The sequence below is a fragment of the Elephas maximus genome, chromosome 9 (assembly GCF_024166365.1).
Source record: "Elephas maximus indicus isolate mEleMax1 chromosome 9, mEleMax1 primary haplotype, whole genome shotgun sequence".
Classification (NCBI taxonomy): Eukaryota; Metazoa; Chordata; class Mammalia; order Proboscidea; family Elephantidae; genus Elephas; species Elephas maximus.
This window is the reverse complement of record NC_064827.1, coordinates 96,227,794-96,248,888: the sequence shown is the minus strand read 5'-3', so window position 1 is coordinate 96,248,888 and position 21,095 is coordinate 96,227,794. Positions and strand designations below refer to the sequence as shown.

The following is a 21,095-nucleotide window of genomic DNA, read 5'->3' as shown; positions in this document are numbered from 1 at the left end:
GGGAGAAGTCCATTTTACAGATAATCTGACATGAAAATAAAAAAGGCTCTCCGCAAAACACAAGGTAAACCACAAGACCATAGTCCTCAGGCCACTCGTTCAGCACTTGTAAGGGTGGTTATTAATTTCTCCTACCAGCAGAAGCACATAGCGCCAGCACAGCAGGTGAATGTCTTTTAAAACCAGGATTCAGACTGACAGGAACCCAAAAGGGTCTCCCCGTTTGGTCTCCAACTTCATCTGTTCTGAGTGGCAAGGGGTTTTGTTATAAAATACATAGAAGTCACGTTCTTGGCTGAGGATGAACGGTCCCAAAATACGCAATCTCCTTTGGAATTAAGTATGTGCTCAGATCAGCTAAAGCAAATTCTCAACCATCTGCACGTAGAAGATCCATTTTGTAGATTTTTTGCAGCAAAATTTTAATCCCAGAATAATCTCCCCCACAGCCTGGCGCACGTTTCTAGATGCTTCTTTCTGCTGTCAGTCTGGTGTTTGCTTCTGGAATGCAAGTTAATTTAAATATCAGACCCCAAAAGAACAAATGCAGCCAAGTTATTTTCTAAGTATCCTCGCTGCACACTGAAAAACACAGTAAAATTTACTGAGCACCTACTAAGTACAGGAGCCCTAATGGTGCAGTGATTAAGAGCTCGGCTGCTAACCAAAAGGTCGGCAGTTCAAATCCACCAGCTGTTCCTTGGAAGCCCTGTGGGGCAGTTCTACTCTGTCCTAGGTTACTAAATGCTAGGTACCTTTGAAAATTCTACAATAGTAAAACATGGAGAAGTAACTTGTCCTAATTTACACGGCTAGTAAATGGCAGAAGCCCGGATATGAACACAGGCTATCTGACTCCAGAACATAAAGTTTCTAACCAGTATCCCTGTAGTGGTTCTGGCCAGTGGGCTGGTTAGAGCCCCCAGTGTCACATGGACAGGTGGCAACAGGTCCCAACATACGCCACCTTCCCAACATGAAGAAATACAAGGTTCAAACAGAGTGAACAAAGAGCCACCGTGAGTCACCCTTTACGAGGGTGTTATTTTCATTTTAAGAGTACAGAAAACATGAATACCTGCCAGAGTAGTGAGAAAGGAGGAGGAGGGCCCAAGCTCCCTCTAGGCCCGTTCACAAGGCCGAGGTGGATCTGTCTGTAAGACAAGTCGCTTCCAAAATACACTTACCCTTGCAGCCCTGGCTATGCGCAAGGGGTGCCATGCACCAATCTATTTGTCTTGGCCTAAATAAATTTCTCTTGAACCCATTCCTTTCACTTGTGAGCTTTCTGTTGTATTTTTGCCAGGCTCTCTTATAATTTGGGAGTCATGCTGAGTCCAGTCAGTGGAGTCTCTCTCTTTTCTTCTAGCTTGTTAACAATGATAAATTTCTTGCCTTACTGACTTTTCAAGTTTCCTAACTTGCATGGTTCCCTCCCCTCCCCCCAACCTCCTCCTCTGTACTAAACCCTGGAAGAAATACCAACTGCTCAATCACACAGATGTATTTGTCCCCAACACAGCACCAGTCCTTTCGGGGGCTTCTTCCTTAAGACCTTCAGATCTAGGTCCCGAGTTCTATTTGTTCCAACTGTGGGAACATTCATTTTGTACTTCTTTTTAGTAAACTCTAGAGCAGAATCATGGAACTCATACCTCCATTTTTGTTTCTTCCAATTCCAACTGGTTATGCTCACTTTGCAAAGACTAAAATGATCAACTACTCTCATTTTTAACATAAACTTGGTAAATTCCTATTCTTTCCTACTGTAATTCCTTAAAACATGGTCAAATGGAATGTTGGAATCAAAGAACAATTACACAAAGGTACCATCTTTTTATTTATTTTTTGGCCACTAGAGGAGGGAGGAGGAATCCAATGGAACTGAGTCCAACTGAGCTGAATAAGAATGGATTGGAGGATGGAGAGCAGAACATGGAAGAGGAAAACCTTTCTTTGCTCCGACACCAAGTTAAAGCAGTACCAAAAAAAGAAGGTCTTATTGATGGTGCCCAAAGTGCTTTGGACCAAAACTGGAAGTCAAATACATTTTTAGTAAACTTTTCAATTATCATATCACTTAAAATGTACCGCCCCAGGGCCAATATTAAACTTCCAACATATAGCTCCTGTCTATCTTTGACCACGTTTTGTAAACATTTTTCTACCCTCACTACTTATTTCAGATCCTCTACTTGCCAAGGAAGGCAAATGCTGTGAGTTTCCATCTCTGGCACTATGTTAAGTCTTGCTGGTTAGCACTTTTAGACAACTCTCAGAGACCTATCTGGAGAAATTCTTCAGAGACCTTTCTCCAAAGCCTGCCTGTCTCCACTGACCGTCTGTGCACTGAAAACAAACTCCTCAGCTTTTGAGTCCATACTCAAAGGCAACTGTCACTTCAAGTCATTTTAAAGGGAGAAATACGCATATAATCCTCAGCCAAGAAGTCTTCATATTTTGGTTTGTGATAGGGAAAATACATGCACAAATGAAGCCTGAGGAAAACTAAATGCAAAATGAAATCATCGAGCAGGACACCGGCACGTCTCCAACACTCAATCATTTTCAGTCACACTACGTTGTCCAGTAACCTGCATTGATAATTCCTCATGAATAAAATGCCAACATTATCATCTGCAGCTATGTTGTTGACATGCTTTTGCTATTTTCACTCAAAATACCATTAATTTTCTGGCTTCACAACAGCTGAGCTACTCCCCATCTGAATATACAAAAGAGTATTTTGTTTAAACCAAATTAAAAGCGTTCCAGCAAATGACTTCCATTTTGCTAGCTATACTATTTTAGCTTAACCTGTTCTCCTTAATCCTCCCCACCTCGCTGCCATGCCTGTCATCACCCTGCCCCAATCCAAAACACTTCCATTATTAAAAACGTTTTTGAAGATGGGGAGGGAGAATCCAGAAACGGGTTATTTCTACTTTGGCATTCCTGGCCAGCTTCGTGCCCAAAGAGCACAAGCACATGGCTTTTTTAGGGTTAAAAGACATGGTAGCCTCTTTATTTCTCTCACCTCTGTGAGCCGAAGTACATAAGCAGCAATCTATTTTCCAGTTTGGGTATCTGAAAACAGCTATACACACAGGAACACGGACACACGTACTTGCGGGGACAGACACACACACTAAACACACCTTCCTTTTCCCATCTAGATAAGTACTGACATTCCCCATTTAAGTCAGAATGAAAGCCACTACTCCTGCCAAGCCCTCCTGGCATCTCACCACTTTATTTGTTCCCATTTGTATCTAATGCTTTTGTCAACAGTTCAACAAAAGTCAAAGCAAACAACCCACTGCAAACACTAGGGGTAACAGCAACAAGCATGAAGCCTTCACAATTACCCAGCCCAGCTGCTGTAAGCTCGTTTTGGCTTCTTTCATTTACAACAATGTCAACAAAAGGCTGAAACCCAATAACTAGATAGGTCAATACCGCCACTGTATACCCTCTGAAGGAGGAAAGGCTGTTCTCCTTTGCTGCTTCAGCAAACACACAGAATAATTCAGTCAGATGGACAAGTGCTTGTCTAATCATTTGTTATGTGAATTATTCAACGACTTTCCACGTAAACTACTAAACAGGACTCTTCAAATATTTCTGCGGTACTTCCAGCTGTCCGACTGTAGACTCACATAAAAGGCACAATGACAGATGAAAACAGAAATCATGACCTGAGTTAGCTCCCAGTGATAATCTCTAGTCTAAGAGTCTTCATGACTAATCCTTTTAGGTCTAAAGTTGCCTGGTATTTTCACTACAGGCCTAAAGCTTTGCTATAGACCAGACTGAGGGTGGGGCAGAGCGGAAAGCCACCTACTCGACCATTCACGGCAATCCACTACTACATAGCTTGATTATCTGTACTGCTTTCAACTTTCAAAGTCCCTCTCTCCCTTTCACAAGCATTTCCAACATAATATGCGATTAGGACTTCTCACGTAGTATTTAGAAGTCCAGTGAGATACACATGAAGAAGCTATACAGCATAGTTTAAAAAGTTACCTATTCCTAAGACTATATTTCAGGATGTCAATTCCCTGGCCTAATTTTGATTTAAAATGTTAGCAATTATTTAACAAAGGAATTATTTTGAGATGTGACAGTCCAATTCCCACTTCCCTTTCTTTCCTCTTAGATGTACAGCTTGAGAAATCATATACAAACCAAGGAGCACCGACCACACACAGAGCCTGGCAAGAGAGGCCCCTGACCGGGGCTCCATCTGGGCCCTCTACCAGCTGAGACCCTCCTCGTGGGACAAAAGGGACAAGTCCACCCAGAGGCTCTGCCCCACACCTTTAGACCATGAGCTGGGGACCCAGGATCCCAAAATTCCCTGTCCACTTCCAGGGTCTTTCCAGTCCTCTTCCTAAGGTATCGGAGGGTGGCCTATGGTTTGAACATGCCTAGGAACCAGAGATGGCCAAAGGGCAGCCATGCAGGTGGGTAAGGGAGGAGATGGGATGAAGCTTTGAAGTGGGAGCTGGGGTGTCTGCAAGAGTATGTGCAAGAGCCCCACACATGGTTCCAGCACTGAACACCCAGGGAGGCCAAGAATTTTAAATTCAAACCTGGCCTACCAGGTCATCATGAAAGGTGTATTTATTAACTGAATGGGTAACTTTTACTTTCTTAGACATATGGTATGAGTGCCTCCATTTGCACTCTTCTCTAGGCCCTGCTAATGTTAGTGGCCAGCCCCACAGAAGTATCACATACAGTTTCCAGTAACGCCATCTTTTGAAACCACTCCTACCACCAAAAGTTCCACTGCAATGCTGTGTACAAGAAAACCATGCGAGAAATTTTTTTCTCTAAAATATTTCTACTTTTACAGATCTACACATCCACAAAAGTAATGGAAGTACTGTTAATTCAGTAATGGAAATAAAGTTATTTCTGTAACTGCTTAAAAACACAAAAAGAGTTAAAAATGAAATTCAAGAATTATCGCCTTTTTCCAAGCTGGCTCATCCATTCAATAGGAATACTAACATCTGAATGATAGGGACGGGACCATTTCCCTTCCAGATTATTTGTTTGTTTCCTCCTTTTTCAGCCTTCCAAACATTCAGATTACAAAATTACTGCTTTTTACACACTTTGTCAAACACAGATGAAGGGAGCGGCAGAGATTCAAACTTGTTCAAACTTACTTCCTCTCCTCACTATCACCACCTCACTCTAGGCTGCTTATGACCGTGGGATTTTTATCACAAGTGTCTAAAAATTTTTAGCACTTGGTACACAGAACTGTGCTTTCAAAAAACAACAATAATTCAGGATATGAAAAGTCACAATTTGAGAATTCTACTTCCTTCTAAGATAGCCCTGATGGCACCCCCCCCCCCCGCAAAAAAAAAAAAAACCAAACCCATTGCCATTGATGACACAGTGGTTAAGAACTCTGCTGCTAACCAAAAGGTAAGGGAGGCAGTTCAAATTCACCAGCTACTCCTTGGAAACCCTAACAATTCTACAGCTGTTGTATCTCAGAGTCTGGCTTCGAGAAACAACTAAAATGCTGGTAACTTTAAAAAAAGGACTCTTGAAAGAAAAAATACCATCTGAACTGAAATGGGGCTACTTACTAGGAGTAGCAACAAAAAACTTTTTTTAAATCAAAGGAAACCCCCTGAAGAGCAAATGAGGGGGTTTAAACACCTGAAAAATCAGATGACAGATTTTTACCTCTGAAGTCCAACTGTTTTGCTGATTTCTGTGGAAGCCTATCTGACTATGAGTAAAAGACATATGTCAAGACCAAGCGTCTACAGAATGTTGCCACTGGCATTACAGTGTGTGCTTCCTAAAGGCTCCATGTTGGCATGAATTTGTACATCAGCCCATGCAGCTTATGGGGAAGACAGCCTTCAGATGCTAGTCCTCCAATCATCATAAACTAGTTTTATATGCACATTTTTAAAGAATTCGGGACTCACCAGAAGCACAGAGAAACGAAGAGGAACGATCCATTAATATACTTTATTCTACTCAGAAGGCAGCAGATCTCAGTTCCGTACTTTAATAAGAAAATGATTTGAGGGAAGGGATTGTATCTAATCTTCACTGTGCACCCCCCAACGACGCAGCGCCGGCCTATTTACCCTCCAGCTGCCAAATCAATACCTACTGACTGACTTTAAATATTTTATTTGGACAGCATGGCTGTCAATTTTCATCTATCAACACCAATAGGTTTTGAAGTCAGGGACCATTAAAATAAGAATTCCGGGTTAGTTGTCTAACCAAAAAAAATCAGGAAAATCTCAGCTGGAGCTGCAGCTGTGCCTTTTTATTACCCAAAGGAAAACATACATATTGACAAGCAGCTCTCCTTAAATGCCTCTCAATACCAACGACAATTAAGCACATCAAATGGACTAGCACGTTGCACAGACTTTTAATACATTTACTAAAGAAATTTCTCACCCTAAATATATAGTAACATACAGATCACATCCAGCATGAGAAATTCCATATGCAATATTCTCCTTTCATTCCTTCCCAGGAAAGAAACAGACGCACAAGGAAGAACAGAGGGAGAGAGAAAAGGCATAGAAGCACAGAAAGGGAAGAAAAGAGAAGAAGGGAATTAAAAAGGACGGTTAAGCAAAGCACTTTAAAGTGAGCATCTGGTATTTTTTTTTTTAATCTGGTATTTAGGAACTGAACACAAAGTCTGTAGAGTTATGCTAATCTATGCAGGAGGGGTGGCAGTGGAAGATGGGGGGCGGGGGAGGTAAGGGAAGAACAAGAAGGCAATCCTGTTAGGGCTAGGGGAGTAACCATCTAACCAAAGTATTAATCTTAGATGCCTATACATTTAGTCATAGTTTGTTCTTCCAAGGGCAAAAAAAAAAAAAAATGTCACCAGCTTAGTTTAAAATTTCCCTAAATAAGGTCAGACTAGGTTACTACCGGATTTTATTATCAAAACAGATTCCAGCCTAAGCGTCCAATTCAGGAGTCTCATTCAGACCTGGGACAGCACAATATGCTTTGGTTATAATCCCTCGGGCTGGGGCTGGGGCTGGGGCAAGGGTGTGGAATACCACAGAGCTTTCAAGTCCTGGTAACTGTGGTATAAACACAAGTGCATATTTCAATTTTCTCTGCAGATTATTTTTTCAGGGCAGCCCAATAAACCCAATAATGCCCAGATTTACTAGAAAAATTTTTATTCATTTCCCCATGCACCAGAAAGTAAGCTAATCAGGTCCCACTGAGAGTGCTGTCAGGCTAAATCGCTCCACTGCTGAATACACTGCTGGGATCAATCTCTCTTCCCTTTCCATTCCACCATCCACTTTAGGGCAAGGCCCTCGGGACCGCTCCAGATTACCCCTCTGCATGCAGTGTCACAGGCCCAAGCCCGAGTGGCCCAATCAGTGCCAAGAAAAGAACAAACTAAAAAAGATTAATTCACAGATGTTCATGCATTTCACATACACTGTGCCCCATGGTCTGTTGCTAGGGCAACAGGAGACCACCAGCGTGAGCTTTATGGGCTTTATGAAGTACGTCTCAGGGACTATAGCCCCAGAAATGCTGCATCATAATAGTGTGGCTTTTCTGAAGCCTTGTTTTGCGTTTACCCACATTTAACCCTCTGAGTATTATAAAGGGCACCATTCTGCAGATCCTTCCGAAGTTCCCTCCCCGCCACCCCCCCCCCCCCCAAAAAATACCTGCCTTTCTATCCAGGAACATTAAAATACATCTCCTTGGGGTCCATTTTGGGAAAACCCATGTTTAACTGCTCAACCAGCTCCATGAGAGGAGGGGCGGGGGGGGAGAAAAAAACCTACCATTTAAGGATCACTACGTCGCTACCAGTCAGAATCGACTCCACGGCGGCACTGGGTTAGTTTTTAGTTATATTAGTTGAGGGAAACAAGCTACGGCTGCTAACCAAAAGGTCGGCAGTTCGAATCCAACAGGTGCTCCTTGGAAGCCCTATGAGACAGTTCTACTCTGTCCTATAGGATCGCTATGAGTCGGAACTGACTCCAAGGCAACAGGTTTTATACTAGTGGAGAAGACCCCTAGTGGTGCTGTGGTTAAAGCACTCGGTTGTCAACCAAAAGGTCAAAGGCCCGAACCCACCAGCTGCTCCTCAGGACAAAGATGTGGCAATCTGCTTCCATAAATATTTACAGCCTTGGAAACCCTAAAGGGCAGTTCTACTCCGTCCTATAGGGTGTCTACAAGTCAGGATCCACTTGACTCGATGGCAATGTGTTTATTTTTTCTTTTGGTTTTATATTAGTGCAGTCAACTATATCAACCATCCCTAAGCAGCAGAGAAGTTACAAGACCAAAATACATACATGTTCCTTTTCTCTATGCTCCAAGGAGAATGCTGCTTTTGAATATTTCCATTAACCATTGCCATGGCGTTGATTCTAACTCATAGTGACCCTACAGAACAGAGGAGAACTTCCCCACAGGTCTTCCAAGGAGCTTCTAGTAGATTCGGACCTTTTGGTTAGCAGCCACAGCTCTTAACCACTGAGCCACCAGGGCTCCCCTTTTGAATATAAGGAGTCAGTTTTAACTAGATGGAAGAGCGGAACTAGCCATCCTTATCAGGCCAAAGTCACTGTTATCAATAGAACTTTCTGTGATTTGGGAAATGTCCTATATTTGCGTCACTATGGTAGTTACTAAAGCCATATGTGGCTACTCTGAGCACCTGAATCATGGCTACTGCCACTAAGAAACAGAATTCTTAATTGTATTTCATTTTAACTACATGTAAGTACCTGCATATAGCTAGTGGTGACCTTATTAGACAGTACAGCCTTAGAGGTTTACCAGAAAACTATGCACTTTTTTTTTTTAAGTTCATAAAAGCTGTCTTCTTTATGCTTTTAGTTTCTGCTTAATTCATAAAAACATAACTTCAAGTAAAGGTACACAGAACGGTCTTCATGACAGCTGCTGAGGTTTCTTCTGCCAGTTCCAAACGCAGCCCTCAGCACTTTGTCAAATCAACCTGGTTCTTTGTAAAATCAGCCCAGGGGTGAAGACTAACTTCTTCTCGCCTCCCCCACCCCACCCCATCCAGGTTGGGAGGTTAAAATCACAAATGTCAAGACTCTCAGAACAGCAAGCAGCACAGATCAAGTGTTAATCTAAAGGGAAAGGGGTGGGTGAGGGGGAGCCACAGGCTGGAGGGTGAGGGAGGATCTGGAATGAAGAGGAGAAAAATAAAGGCAGTGAATAGATCAATAGAACCAACAGCTTACATTCAGATTCAAAGGAGAAAGAACACACCAGGACAATCATTTCCTGGGAAAAGCTCAAGCCTAATGAGAATTTACTCTGCTCCTTTATGTGACAACCAGCCCTTTTGTGGCACGGGCTTCCTGACTGACAGGAACCCAGGCCCCTTAATAGGATTTCCATATTATTTCCAACACCTGCCCAGAAGTTATTTGTTTACATTGAAGGAGGCAAGATTCTCAAATCAGACATCTGCTTCTAGTTCAGGCATATCTTAGGAAACCATCTAGAAAGCAGCTTTGTTACCATGGTGACATTTTTATTTCCCTCCTTTAGTTGGCTCAAAACATTAGCATTTCCAATTTTATTTTGTTGTTCGAAAGGCCAAATGTCGCTGAAGAAAACAAGTTTTTTTTTTTTTTTTTTTTTAAGATAAATGAATAGAATACTCAAAAATGTCCGGAATAATTAAAATGACCGTAAGGAGGAATAAATAAAAATGAGCTGTGATTACATTACTTATGGGTATCTCTCACTGGGTGGTATCCACTAACTTGTTTACCTTCCCTCCCCAGGCCCTCTCCTCCGGCCCCCTCAAATGGGAACACTCAAGCAGCCTGAAAGGTGCCAATTTAAAAACAAAGAAAAAAAGATTCAAGAATCCTTCAGGATATGATACAATTAAATAATGAGCCCATTTCCATGAAAAAGAATCCCTCATGTTCACTCTATCACCGTTTCTTACAGAGTTCACTTACAACAAGAATATGTAAGACATTTTAACTTCCACCTCAGTGCCTGCAATTCAGTAAAAAGGGGAGGGCGGTGAGGGAAAGGAAAGGGGAGTTTCTCATGAACATTTGGGGCTGACCAGGGGATGGAATATTGATCAGTGTTGGGGGAGAAGGGCAGGCGGCCCGGGAGTGGACTACATGTATGTGTATGTTGTCTTCCTGTTTCTAAGGAAGCAAAGCTAGAAGCACTCAATCTGAAAGGGGGTGGGGGTGCTTTATCATTAATTACAACTATCACGAGTTAAACAGGAGTTTCTTAAGTTCCAATACTAGTACCCAGACCCAGATACTAGTACAGTAACCTAAAACCTTTTCTAAGGGGGGATAGTTTATTATACACAAAGTTAATTGGGTTGGCTCTGAATAATGAATAATCTGATAAAGTTAAAGCAATTTTAACTTAGCTTGTTCAATATGTAGGAGCCCTAGTTGGCAAAGTGGTTAAAACACTCGGCTGCTGACCAAAAAAGGTCAGTGATTTGAACCTACCAGGCACTCTGCAGGAGAAAGATGAGGCAGTCTGCTTCCACAAAGATTACAGCTTCGCCATAAACATTACAGTCTCGTAAACCCTATGGAAACCCTGGTGGTGTAGCAGTTAAGCGCTATGGCTGCTAACCAAAAGGTTGCCAGTTCGCATCCACCAGGTGCCCACTGGAAACCCTATGGGGCAGTTCTACTCTGTCCTATAGGGTCACTATGAGTCGTAATGGAATAGACAGCAACAGGTTTGATTTTTTTTTTTTTTTAACCCTATGGGGCCGCTCTACTCTATCCTATAGAATCAGTATGAGTCTCAATCAACTCTCTGGCAGTGGGTTTGGTTTTTGGATTGGTTTTGTTCAATATTTAGATCCATAGTAAAACAACTAAATTTTCAACTATAAGATTTAAAGTTTTGATGTGCCAAATCTAAGCAACATCTTTTCATCTTGAGATATGATTTTATTATTTTCGTTTAATAGCATACTTATGGTAAAAAATCAAAAACTCTTTCAGAAAGTACTACTCAGCCCTCAGCAAACTTTCTATCTCACTTTCATGGAGAGGCCCTAATTTTGTTCAACCCCGTCACTGCCATGGTAATAACTAGACATGACTCTCTAAGTCGGAAATTACAACCCTTGTAAGTGGTGACCTCCAGGTAGAGAAGTGTCTTCAAACCCAGATGACATCTGAGTTACTTCAAACCACCACAAAGCAAAATATGTTAAGTTGAATAGGGGTAAGTGTTTAAAAATGACTCAAGAAATCAAGAAATGAGTGTATTAAGCTTTCCCATGGGTGGTGTGATGATTTTTCCAGAGTGGGTCATAGATAACTGTTAAGATAAGAATACAAAAAAGAGGGTGAACAATTCTTTGGAAGAATTCTTTTGGAAGATTATCTACATTTTGAGGAACAAATGTTTTTGAAATTCAAGTGCCAGTTATAACACTTCAATAAATCTTGGGCCCTTTTATAATTTTTAAAAATACATTCATTAAAAACTTCAGGGTGTATTATTTTTGCCAGAGATTAAATGCATAATAATTAAGCAAATTAGTGACATTAAACATCAGAATGAAAATGTCTGATAACTAAGAGGCCTGGTTTACGGAGGAAAGAATTAAACCACCCTTGCCAAAATCAGCTGGGGAGGCAGAACCCACAACCAGCCTCCCCTGTTAATTACTATTTGTTCTGCTTCAGTGATCAGTGGAGGCGGGTGACGCAACTAGCATGTCCTTCCAATCACATTATTAATCCATTCAAGCTCACCACCTGAGGACCAGCTATGCCCTCGAGGTATGTATTCATCTGCTCAACAAACAAACAATTACAACCACATTTTCTGGAATCAGGGCACCTGTTACATTTCACACCACTTCCATCCCTATAGGCAGGTATCAATACTTAACAAATCACTGCATCAGACACCCAGACAACAAAAGTTCCTAAGTGTTCCTTGACAAGGTAATCCTAAAGAATTAGAATACCTGGTAGAAACAAATACCCTCTACAAAAAAAAAAAAAAAAAATTCAAGTGCTGCTGAAACATTTAATTTCAAATTACCATTTTATTTTGGAGACTTGTAAAGTTAAACATCAAATGCTGGAAGCGCGTACTTTAAATATACTGTTCCCCTTCCACTCAACCCTCAAAACGAAATACAATTACCACTGTGCTTAGTTGGCTAATGAGATCGACAACTTTATTGCTGAAACATATCCTATGGTGTAAGATTTTTATTGTAACATTCATTTCTAGGAAGGGGTTGAATAACATCTATCTTCCAAATGCTTTTAAAAATGCCTAGAGTTACAGCCTTAAGATCAGGGAGGATAACTGACTTGCCCATTGACACACATTTACCTACCTAGCATAGAAAAAGGACTTGTCTAATTCTCCCACAATTCCCTTCTTAAACTAATTCTTGATTTTCCACCTATAAATTCCACAAAGAATTTTAAGATTCTTGTGGTCAAGGAGCTAAAAATTTAGTGGAAGAGAACTTTACACTGTTGGGTGTAGGAAAATCAGGCATACCACCAGCTACAGGAAAGAAACAGAAGTAGTTAATGTATTTTAAAAATGCTGTTTAAGAATATATTTTAAAGCAACAGTTATATTTGGACAGTGAATGCAGATTTCAAATACATCATAGTCTGTGTTTAAAGGTTAAAGGGTACAAATATAACTGTTTCTCTTTATGGATGATCAGCGTTCATTTCTAGATATCTTACTCCCTTGATTATTGGTGAGCTTCACTTCATTGTGCGTCACCAAACACGTACATGCAAACCTCTGCTTCATTCTTTTATCCCATTCTTCCTTCAGGAAAAAAAAAAAAGCACTTCCTGGTAAGATTCAGCATGAAGCCCACAGCAGCACCTACAAGTATCCTGACACCACAAGGGAATCACAGAGACATCTAGAATACAAGCCATTCTACAAAAAGTCTGACCCTGGTTCTTCCACAAGTCAGTGGCACAGGAAAGTTAAAGAAAAAAAGGGGGGGCAGGGGAAACTCTTCTAGAGACATGAGAAACAGGACAACAAAACAGAATGGATTCCATTTCAAGTAAACCAATTATTTGAAATAATCAAAGTAGTTCGATTGTAGGTGAGTTAATTAGAAGATATCAAAGCATTATTTTTATTATGCGGATTAAAGACACTATGATTATCTAAAATATGTCCATTACTTAGAGAAATATATTCATTTTACATATTGAAGTATGTAAGAATAAATTGCAGGCAGTCTGGGACTTTGATTAAAATACTTCAGCAAAAGGAATAGATTTATAAAAATGTGGCTAAATACCGATAGCTCTTGTATCTCGATGATGGGTGTATGGGGGTTCTTTGCCCTATATTCTTCCTGCTTTTCAGAGTGTTTAAAATTTTTCATAAAATGTTCTACATCCTACTTTGGTGAGTAGTGTCTGGGGTCTTAAAAGCTTGTGAGCGGCCATCTAAGATACTTCACTGGTCCCATCCCATCTGGAGCAATGGAGAATGAAGAAAATCAAAGACATGAGGGAAGAATCAGTCCAAAGGACTAACGGACCACAAGGACCACAACCTCCACCAGACTGAGTCCAGCACAACCAGAAGGTGCCTGGCTATCACCACCAACTGCTCTGACAGGGATCGCAATAGAGGGTCCCAGACAGAGCTGGAGAAAAATGTAGAACAAAATTCAAACACACACACACAAAAAGACCAGGCTTACTGGTCTGACAGAGACTGGAAAAAGCTAGAAAGTTTCGCCCCTGGACATCCTTTTAATTCAGGACTGAAGTCACTCCTGAGGTTTCCCTTTCAGTGAAAGATTAGACAGGCCCATAAAACACACAATAATACTGGGAGCTCAACCATGTCTATCAGGCTAAATGGGCATACAACCCCCAGGGCAAGGATGAGAAGGTAGGAGGAGACAGGCAAGCCGGACAAATGGAAATGGAGAATCCAAGGTCAGGACGAGGAGAATGCTGACATGTTGTGGGGCTGGCAACCAATGTCACAAAACAACGTATATTGTTTAACGAGAAACTAATTTACTCTGTAAGCCTTCATGTAAAGCACAATAAAAAATTTTTTTCCGTAATATGTACTCAGTTTGGCAGTACACATACTAAAATTTTTCTTAACAAACAATGAAACTGGGTCACTCCAAAGACCTTTATTTAGAGGATGACACTGGCAAAGTGATGTTGGGGCAGGGCCTTAACACCTCTAAGTCTTTCTTGATGTATGAAATAAGGGTAAATCATACCAACACCTACCTTCTTCACAGGTGAAATCTAAACTATGAGCCACACCTACACATGCAGTGAGGGGTTGGCTCAGAGAAGATGAGTGGGATAGAGTGGAGACTATAGATCCACCTTATTTTTCTCCAGTGAAGAATGGATAAACTGGAGGTGTCCAAGACGCAGCTCTTCAAATGAAATGGCTTCTTTCTTCAGAGTAGTGATGACAGAGGGAACAATAAAAGGTAACTCCAGCCCACAACTGTTTGTGTGTGTTTCCTTAGACCCTCTTTTCAGTGTTTTATTGACTTCATCTATTCTTCTCTTTTTATCGAGCCTTCTATTACCTAATGTCTTTTTTTTCCAAACAATGTGTCCTTCTGAAGTCTACAGTAACGCAAATTTATCCCATCAACCTTTCTCCCAAAGGGTAAAATTACAAACAGTACTATTTAAAGGAATGTGAGAGTATCTGTGTGTGGGGAGCAGCAGGTAAAAACAAAATTGCCTGGGCCATCTGTTTATCACCTCTCCTACTAGGTAGCCCTTTCCTCAACTGGTTTCTTCTCTGCCACTTTTCACCCAAGGAGCCCTGGTGGTGCACCGGTTAGGAGCTTAGCTGCTAACCAAAAGGTTGGTGGTTCAAACCCACCAGCCACTCCCTCAGGAGGGAAAGATATGGCAGTTTGTTTCCAGAAAGACTGACAGCCTTGGAAACCCTATGGGGCAGTTCTACTGGGTCCTACAAGATCCTCATGAGTTGAAATTGACTTGATGGCAGCGGGTGTGGTTTTTTTTTTTTTTTCCTCCACACAGGACACTCCAAAAGATCAAAAATAGTAAGACATACTCCCTTCAGACTGATACTCATTTAAGACAGGAACCCTGGTGGCACAGTGGTTTAACAGCTCAGCTGCTAACCAAAAGGTTGGCAGTCTGACTCCACCAGCCACTCTATGGAAACACTATGGGGCAGTTTTATTCTGTCCTGTAGGGTCGCTGTGAGTCGCAACTGACTCGATGGCAACAGATTTGGGTTTTTGGTTTTCAGACAGGCAGGGGAAAAAAAGTCATATAAGTCACAGAAGATCCTAGAATAGAACCCTGACCATTAAGTCCTAACGTGCAAAGTGAAGCCACAACCAGGGGCAATCATTCTGTTAATTCAGGCTAAAAACCCGCTTTTACCTGTGATACCCAACTAATGAGGCAAACGTGCTTTTCTGGCCTGAATCATACACTTCGATTTGAACATAAAAACCACCTTAGTCTAAATCACCATTGACAAACCTATACTGCCAACAGAGAATAAATGGGAGAAGCAAAAAGCAACGTACGATGTTTCAGTCTTCTTTCTGCATGGAATAAACACCAAAATACATATGGCACAGAATGAACAGGCACTGTCTTAAACACAACTAAGAAATGAATCACATAAAGAAACAAAATGAAGCATAAAAACACAATATACACACACATCGAAAAGCATTTAGCTTGAAAAATAATATGTAAATAAAAAAAATTAAGTGCACCATCCACACTCATTGGCAAGTCTGGTGGCGCAGTGGTTAAGTGCTAACCAAAAGGTTGGCCGTTTGAATCTACCAGATGCTCCTTGGAAACTCTATGGGGCAGCTCTACTCTGTCCTATAGCTTTGCTATGAGTCGGAATCAACTCGACGGCAATGGGTTTTTATCCACACTCGTCATATCGTACGAGCAAAAATTATAAAGATCAATATTGATGGTTGGGTGGAAACACAGGCAAACATTGCATTTGGCATTTTAAACTGACGTAATGTTTCTGGAGATCAATTTGTCAAGGCATAAGTAACTAAAAGGGATCATTCTCTTTGATGATGCATGCATACGGCATTTTGGGGAAGACATTTCCAATGAAACAATGAAAATAAAAACATCACTTACAGAAAAAAACACTTGTACTCATGCTATATTTCACAGGTATAAATGGCAAATCCCTCACATGCCTGACTTGAGGAGGTTACTGGGTGAACCTCAGGATAAAAAACAGGAGGGCCATGTCAATATATTTTTAAAAAGACCCTTTGAAGCAATAAATGTGTGTGCAATGATACCAACTTGGGAGAGGTCACACAACTTATTAAATATTTGATGATTGTGAATTTCACTACAGTTACGCACCACATAACATCCCTTCGGGCAACATCCGTTCCTAAGTCTGTCTTTAAATCATACTTGTACGTAAGTCAGAAATGGTACATACGATTCTTATTTAGCATCAGTTACTCAAATGTCTGTCTTAGTATATAGCATATATTTTGCTTTTCTATGCATAGGAAACACTTTCCATGCTGCAAATGTTTTCATAAGCATCACAAAGTAGTACATGCTTATCAAATTTTTAAAATAATATGCTTTATGGCAGTCCATTCTTAAGTACAAGTTGTCTGTAAGTCAGACGTTCGTAACCCAGAAACTGCCTATAATACGGAGTTTGCACAAAGTCCAAATCACTTAACGTCCTGTTTCACAGAACGTATCATGGACGTTAAGCGACACATGACTGCGTATTTAAACTGGTTTTGATTTTGGTGCCTATTTTTTTTTTTACTAGGTGGTATTAGAACTGTGTAGACATTTGGGAGGAATAAAACTAATTTCTCAATCTCAGATCACTAGATGAGATTTTAGGGAATTTGGCATTCACAGCTCTGAATCACTACCCTCATTTCAGTCATTCAGCTGAAAAAACCAGAGAGAGATGTGAGGAACCTAACGCCTCCAGGCAGCTAACCACTCTTCAGAATTGGTACCTGCACCAGCAGGGAAGCTCGAGGCAACATGTGGCATGTCCTCTCTGCTCACCTTTTTGGAGAATACCAACTTTTACCCATCAGCCCTCAGTGGGAGGGATGGGCAGTGGGCAGGTCCCTCACCTGAGAAGATGTTTCTTTCCTTGGTGATGTCTTTTCACAAGGTGAGAGAAACAGTTCTTAATGCTCCGGAAGACGGTCAGAGAGCACCCACTCAGAAAATAAAAGTAGGAATCAGGTCTTTGGAGAGCTAAACTTGGGCTTTCAGCCCTACCAATAAAGGTGAAGGTGAATCGTGGCCTGTTTCTTGCTTTTGTCAGCCCCCAAACCTGACAGTCACATGGCGTCACTGGATAGTCAAGTGACAAGGAAGGAAGGTTGCAGGTGCCATGGCTCCTTACTTCAACAGCCCTACAACACTGCACCATTCTAGTTTCTCATCACCAAGTAAATTGATTCTTGGGGTCCTACAGGGCTCTCTCCTTTAGGTCCATATTTACATTCTCCACCTTTGTTGAAAAACTTCAGACACTGGTCTACAAATACTAAGTTCAGGAGTGAACTTGGGTACTAGAGCTATAGAAAGTACAATCAGTAAAGCCAGTAGGCTAACTTGACTCTAATAGCACGTGGCTTAGTGGCCACAGAACTTCCGAGAAAGGAAAGTGAGGGAAAGAGCCCGAATATTTAACAAGTGAATTTCTTTCATTTTACTTGATACTTAAAAATAAAGCTCCTTAATTGCCTGAGGCTTTACAGTAAGTGCAAACTTATATTTTATGAGCGATCCTAAAATCTGCCATTTAATAATCTGTAAGATCAAGAAAACATCTTGAAGTGTCTCTCACAATTGCACCTATCCACAACCTCGTATAAATCAAAATTTTGCTACCGTATCACCATGTTACACTGGGGCTGCAGAATGCTGGCCACCACCCTCATTACACGCAACACTAATTACTACCAGCAGATTTGGGATTTTCTGCCCATTAGAAGCTTTTAGAAGAGCTATAAAAAATTTCAGGCACCATTAATTTAAATTTGTATTGAAATTTCCTTTTGACAGATGGCCAAAAATTACTTATTATTTAGAGTACCAGAGCTGCCTGTTTGCACATTAGAAGAGGAAAGGGAAAAATTAAAAGCAAGAAGGAAATTTATGTCACGTTCATTACCTGTTAAATGTTAAGGAGCATTATCCTGCATGAATAAATTATTTCATACAAGCTCGACTCCAGCTGCAGGCAACTGGCACGCTCTGGCCGATAAAAACCATCTCGAGTCCACAGCAGACGATCATAAAAAGCCCCTCTTAACCAGGAGCCACTCAGGGCAGGACGAGAGCAATCGATGAAACAAGTAACTAACTGCTTCTCTGAGCATCACTGAAAACGTTAAAGAAAATCAGCCAACTACCTCACCTTGCAAAGCTGTAGGACAGCCCCAAATCAGACACAACACAACTTCCAATGTGAGAACTGTACCCAAAGAAAACAGCGAAGTATAACTACCAGTCCACAACAAATCAAGGCAAAAATCATACACCCCTTTCCTTTCGCTTTTCCCCCTAGCTTCCAACTACACAGACACTCCCAGACTCACTCAGAATGATTATAGATGATTTCAAAATATACCGTACTCTTGCATGAGGAAATATAAAATGTAATTGAGACAAAAGGGTGCACTGGAGTGTAAATATTTTCACAGACTTCTGGGAGTGGGGCAGGAGAGGAGGCTTTTGTTTAGTTCACTAACCTGCCTCAAGGTACGCATTTATCATAAGAAAGCAGGGAAGGTTTATATTACTGCCTCAGAATAACTAGACAGGCTTTCCAAGGGCTGCAATCAGCTAATCCTGGTCATTTCATTTACTTACTACTTCCTAAGTACACATGTGTGGAACATTTACCACACTCTGAGTAAGAATGTTTTTTAATCTCAGTATCGGTATGCGTATGATACGACAAAAATACACAACTGTAAATGCGTAATTAAACAATTCAATGTGTACAGTTCCAATTGTAAATGTTGACATTTATATGGTTAGGCAGATGCCCTTTCAAACTACAAAGATTCTGGGAGGGTACGATACATACACTGAATTTTTGTTTGCCATTATTTACGAGCTTTGGGGAAGAAAACCCTAATATCCTTTTATAGTTTAAGAAAGAACATAGAGGGGCACTGAAAGTAACAGCATAGGTGGTTCCAGGAGAAGACTGTAGTTTTCATACACACGGCTTCATTAAAAACTGCAGGAGATATAACTACCCACTCTCCAAAACATTCAACTGTTGTAAAATACAAGAAAAAGAATTCACAGCATCTGTACTTTTGGCCAGCGCTTGAGAACTGTCCTTTCCTTCTAACCTATACTTAATACGATAGCACATGGTTCTGATATTTTACACTGTGCCTGGCTCAAAAGTGATTAAGGCAATTTTCATATTTTACTATTTTCCTTTCTTGTCCTGGTAACCTGTTTTTTTTGTTTGCTGACTTAATAAAGTGAGGTAATCCTTAGCCACATCACATTCTGTTAAGACAAGCATAGCCAAGTTAAACCAAACCAAACCAATCCAACCCGTTGCCACTGCGTGGACTCCAACTCAGGGCGACCCTATCAGACAGAGTAGAACTGCCCCATAAGGTTTCCAAGGAGCGCCTGGTGGAACTGAACTGCTAACCTTTTGGTTAGCAACTGCAGCTCTCAACCACTATGCCATAGGGTTTCCATAGCCAAGTCACTAGGTCCTAAATACTTTTCTTCCTTCCTGGCAACTTGTCTATAAAGAGATACAGAAGGCAGGTAAGATGGACTCAAAAACCTAAAGAGAATGAATCACTACACTAGAAACCAAGGTGTTATTTAAAACAAAAAACAAATCTTTTTGATACAGAAAAGTGCTCTTAGACACAAATGTTTTGATAAGAGTTTCACAGGATGGAATTGTTTCCCAAAATATGAGACTAATATGTATTTCTGTATAAACCAATTTATTTACTTCCTATTTATCTTACAGCCAAAGCCTAACCAAAGAAAAGCAGCTACTCTTTTCCATATGGCAAGATATACTAAAACAAGCAATACAAGGCAGATCTTATGATGTAATCTCTGATTCTCAGACAGAAATGGGACCATATTTTCAAAAATCTCAACCACACACACCTCAGAGTAATCCCAAAATGCAGTTAATCATTATTTGCGAAAGCCCAGAAGATCATTCTCTAAATCTCAAAGAATCCACTATTAAGATTTATTCAAACCACTTAGAGCCGTTTTAAGCCATCCCTTCATCTGTGAAGCAGAGTCCTACCTTGATGGAGTCTCTGTCTACAGGCAAAATGGCGGCAACACAAGCAATGTGGTGGGAAAGAGAAAAAAAGAAAAGTACCAGTTAGTTTACACAAAATCATACGTTTATCAGACTTGATCTCTGCTAAATAATAAATTGCACAGATATTAACTTGGCTGTAAAGTTAATTATTAGTACTACTCCATCAGAATTCACTGAGCGCCAACGTACCTCTGACGCAATTTCAGAAGGCCTAAAGATGGATATATTCATATTATTTATACTCCTTATCAACTTTTCCACTTACAAAAGTGTTTATAATCATACCTCAGCTCTGTACTATAGCATTAAGATAACTGGATGACAAATATTACAGTGTTTCTAACATCAAGGATGGGAGATTTATGCTCATATGATAAAAATCATTTACCCAAGATTATAATTCATGGGAATGACACTGTGAGACAGGAGTAGATAAGAGCTTTTAACTCTGAACCGCACCCTTCAAACCAACGAACCACCCTGATGCTAAGTAAATTCCCACAATGAAACACTGGGAGAAACTTTCATTTGCTGTTCTGCCATTAGCTAATAAAAATGACTAATAAGCACCATATAAACACTTAATCACACCAAAATGTCTCTACACTAACATCTACTTTAGAAGAGGGAGGAAACCAATCTAGAAGGAGCATAACTGGCCTTTAAGTCAA

At 40.7% G+C, this 21,095-nt stretch overlaps 1 protein-coding gene across 8 annotated transcripts in view; it reads right to left on the bottom strand.

The window, feature by feature from the left end:
* Positions 1-21,095, bottom strand: part of LOC126083414 (transducin-like enhancer protein 4) — a 164,564-nt gene that overhangs the window by 55,581 nt on the left and 87,888 nt on the right. For all 8 annotated transcript variants that reach the window (XM_049897172.1, XM_049897173.1, XM_049897176.1 and 5 more), the window contains one exon: positions 20,404-20,420. In XM_049897172.1, coding sequence (XP_049753129.1) covers positions 20,404-20,420 — 17 coding nt within the window. The remainder of the gene's footprint in view (positions 1-20,403; positions 20,421-21,095) is intronic.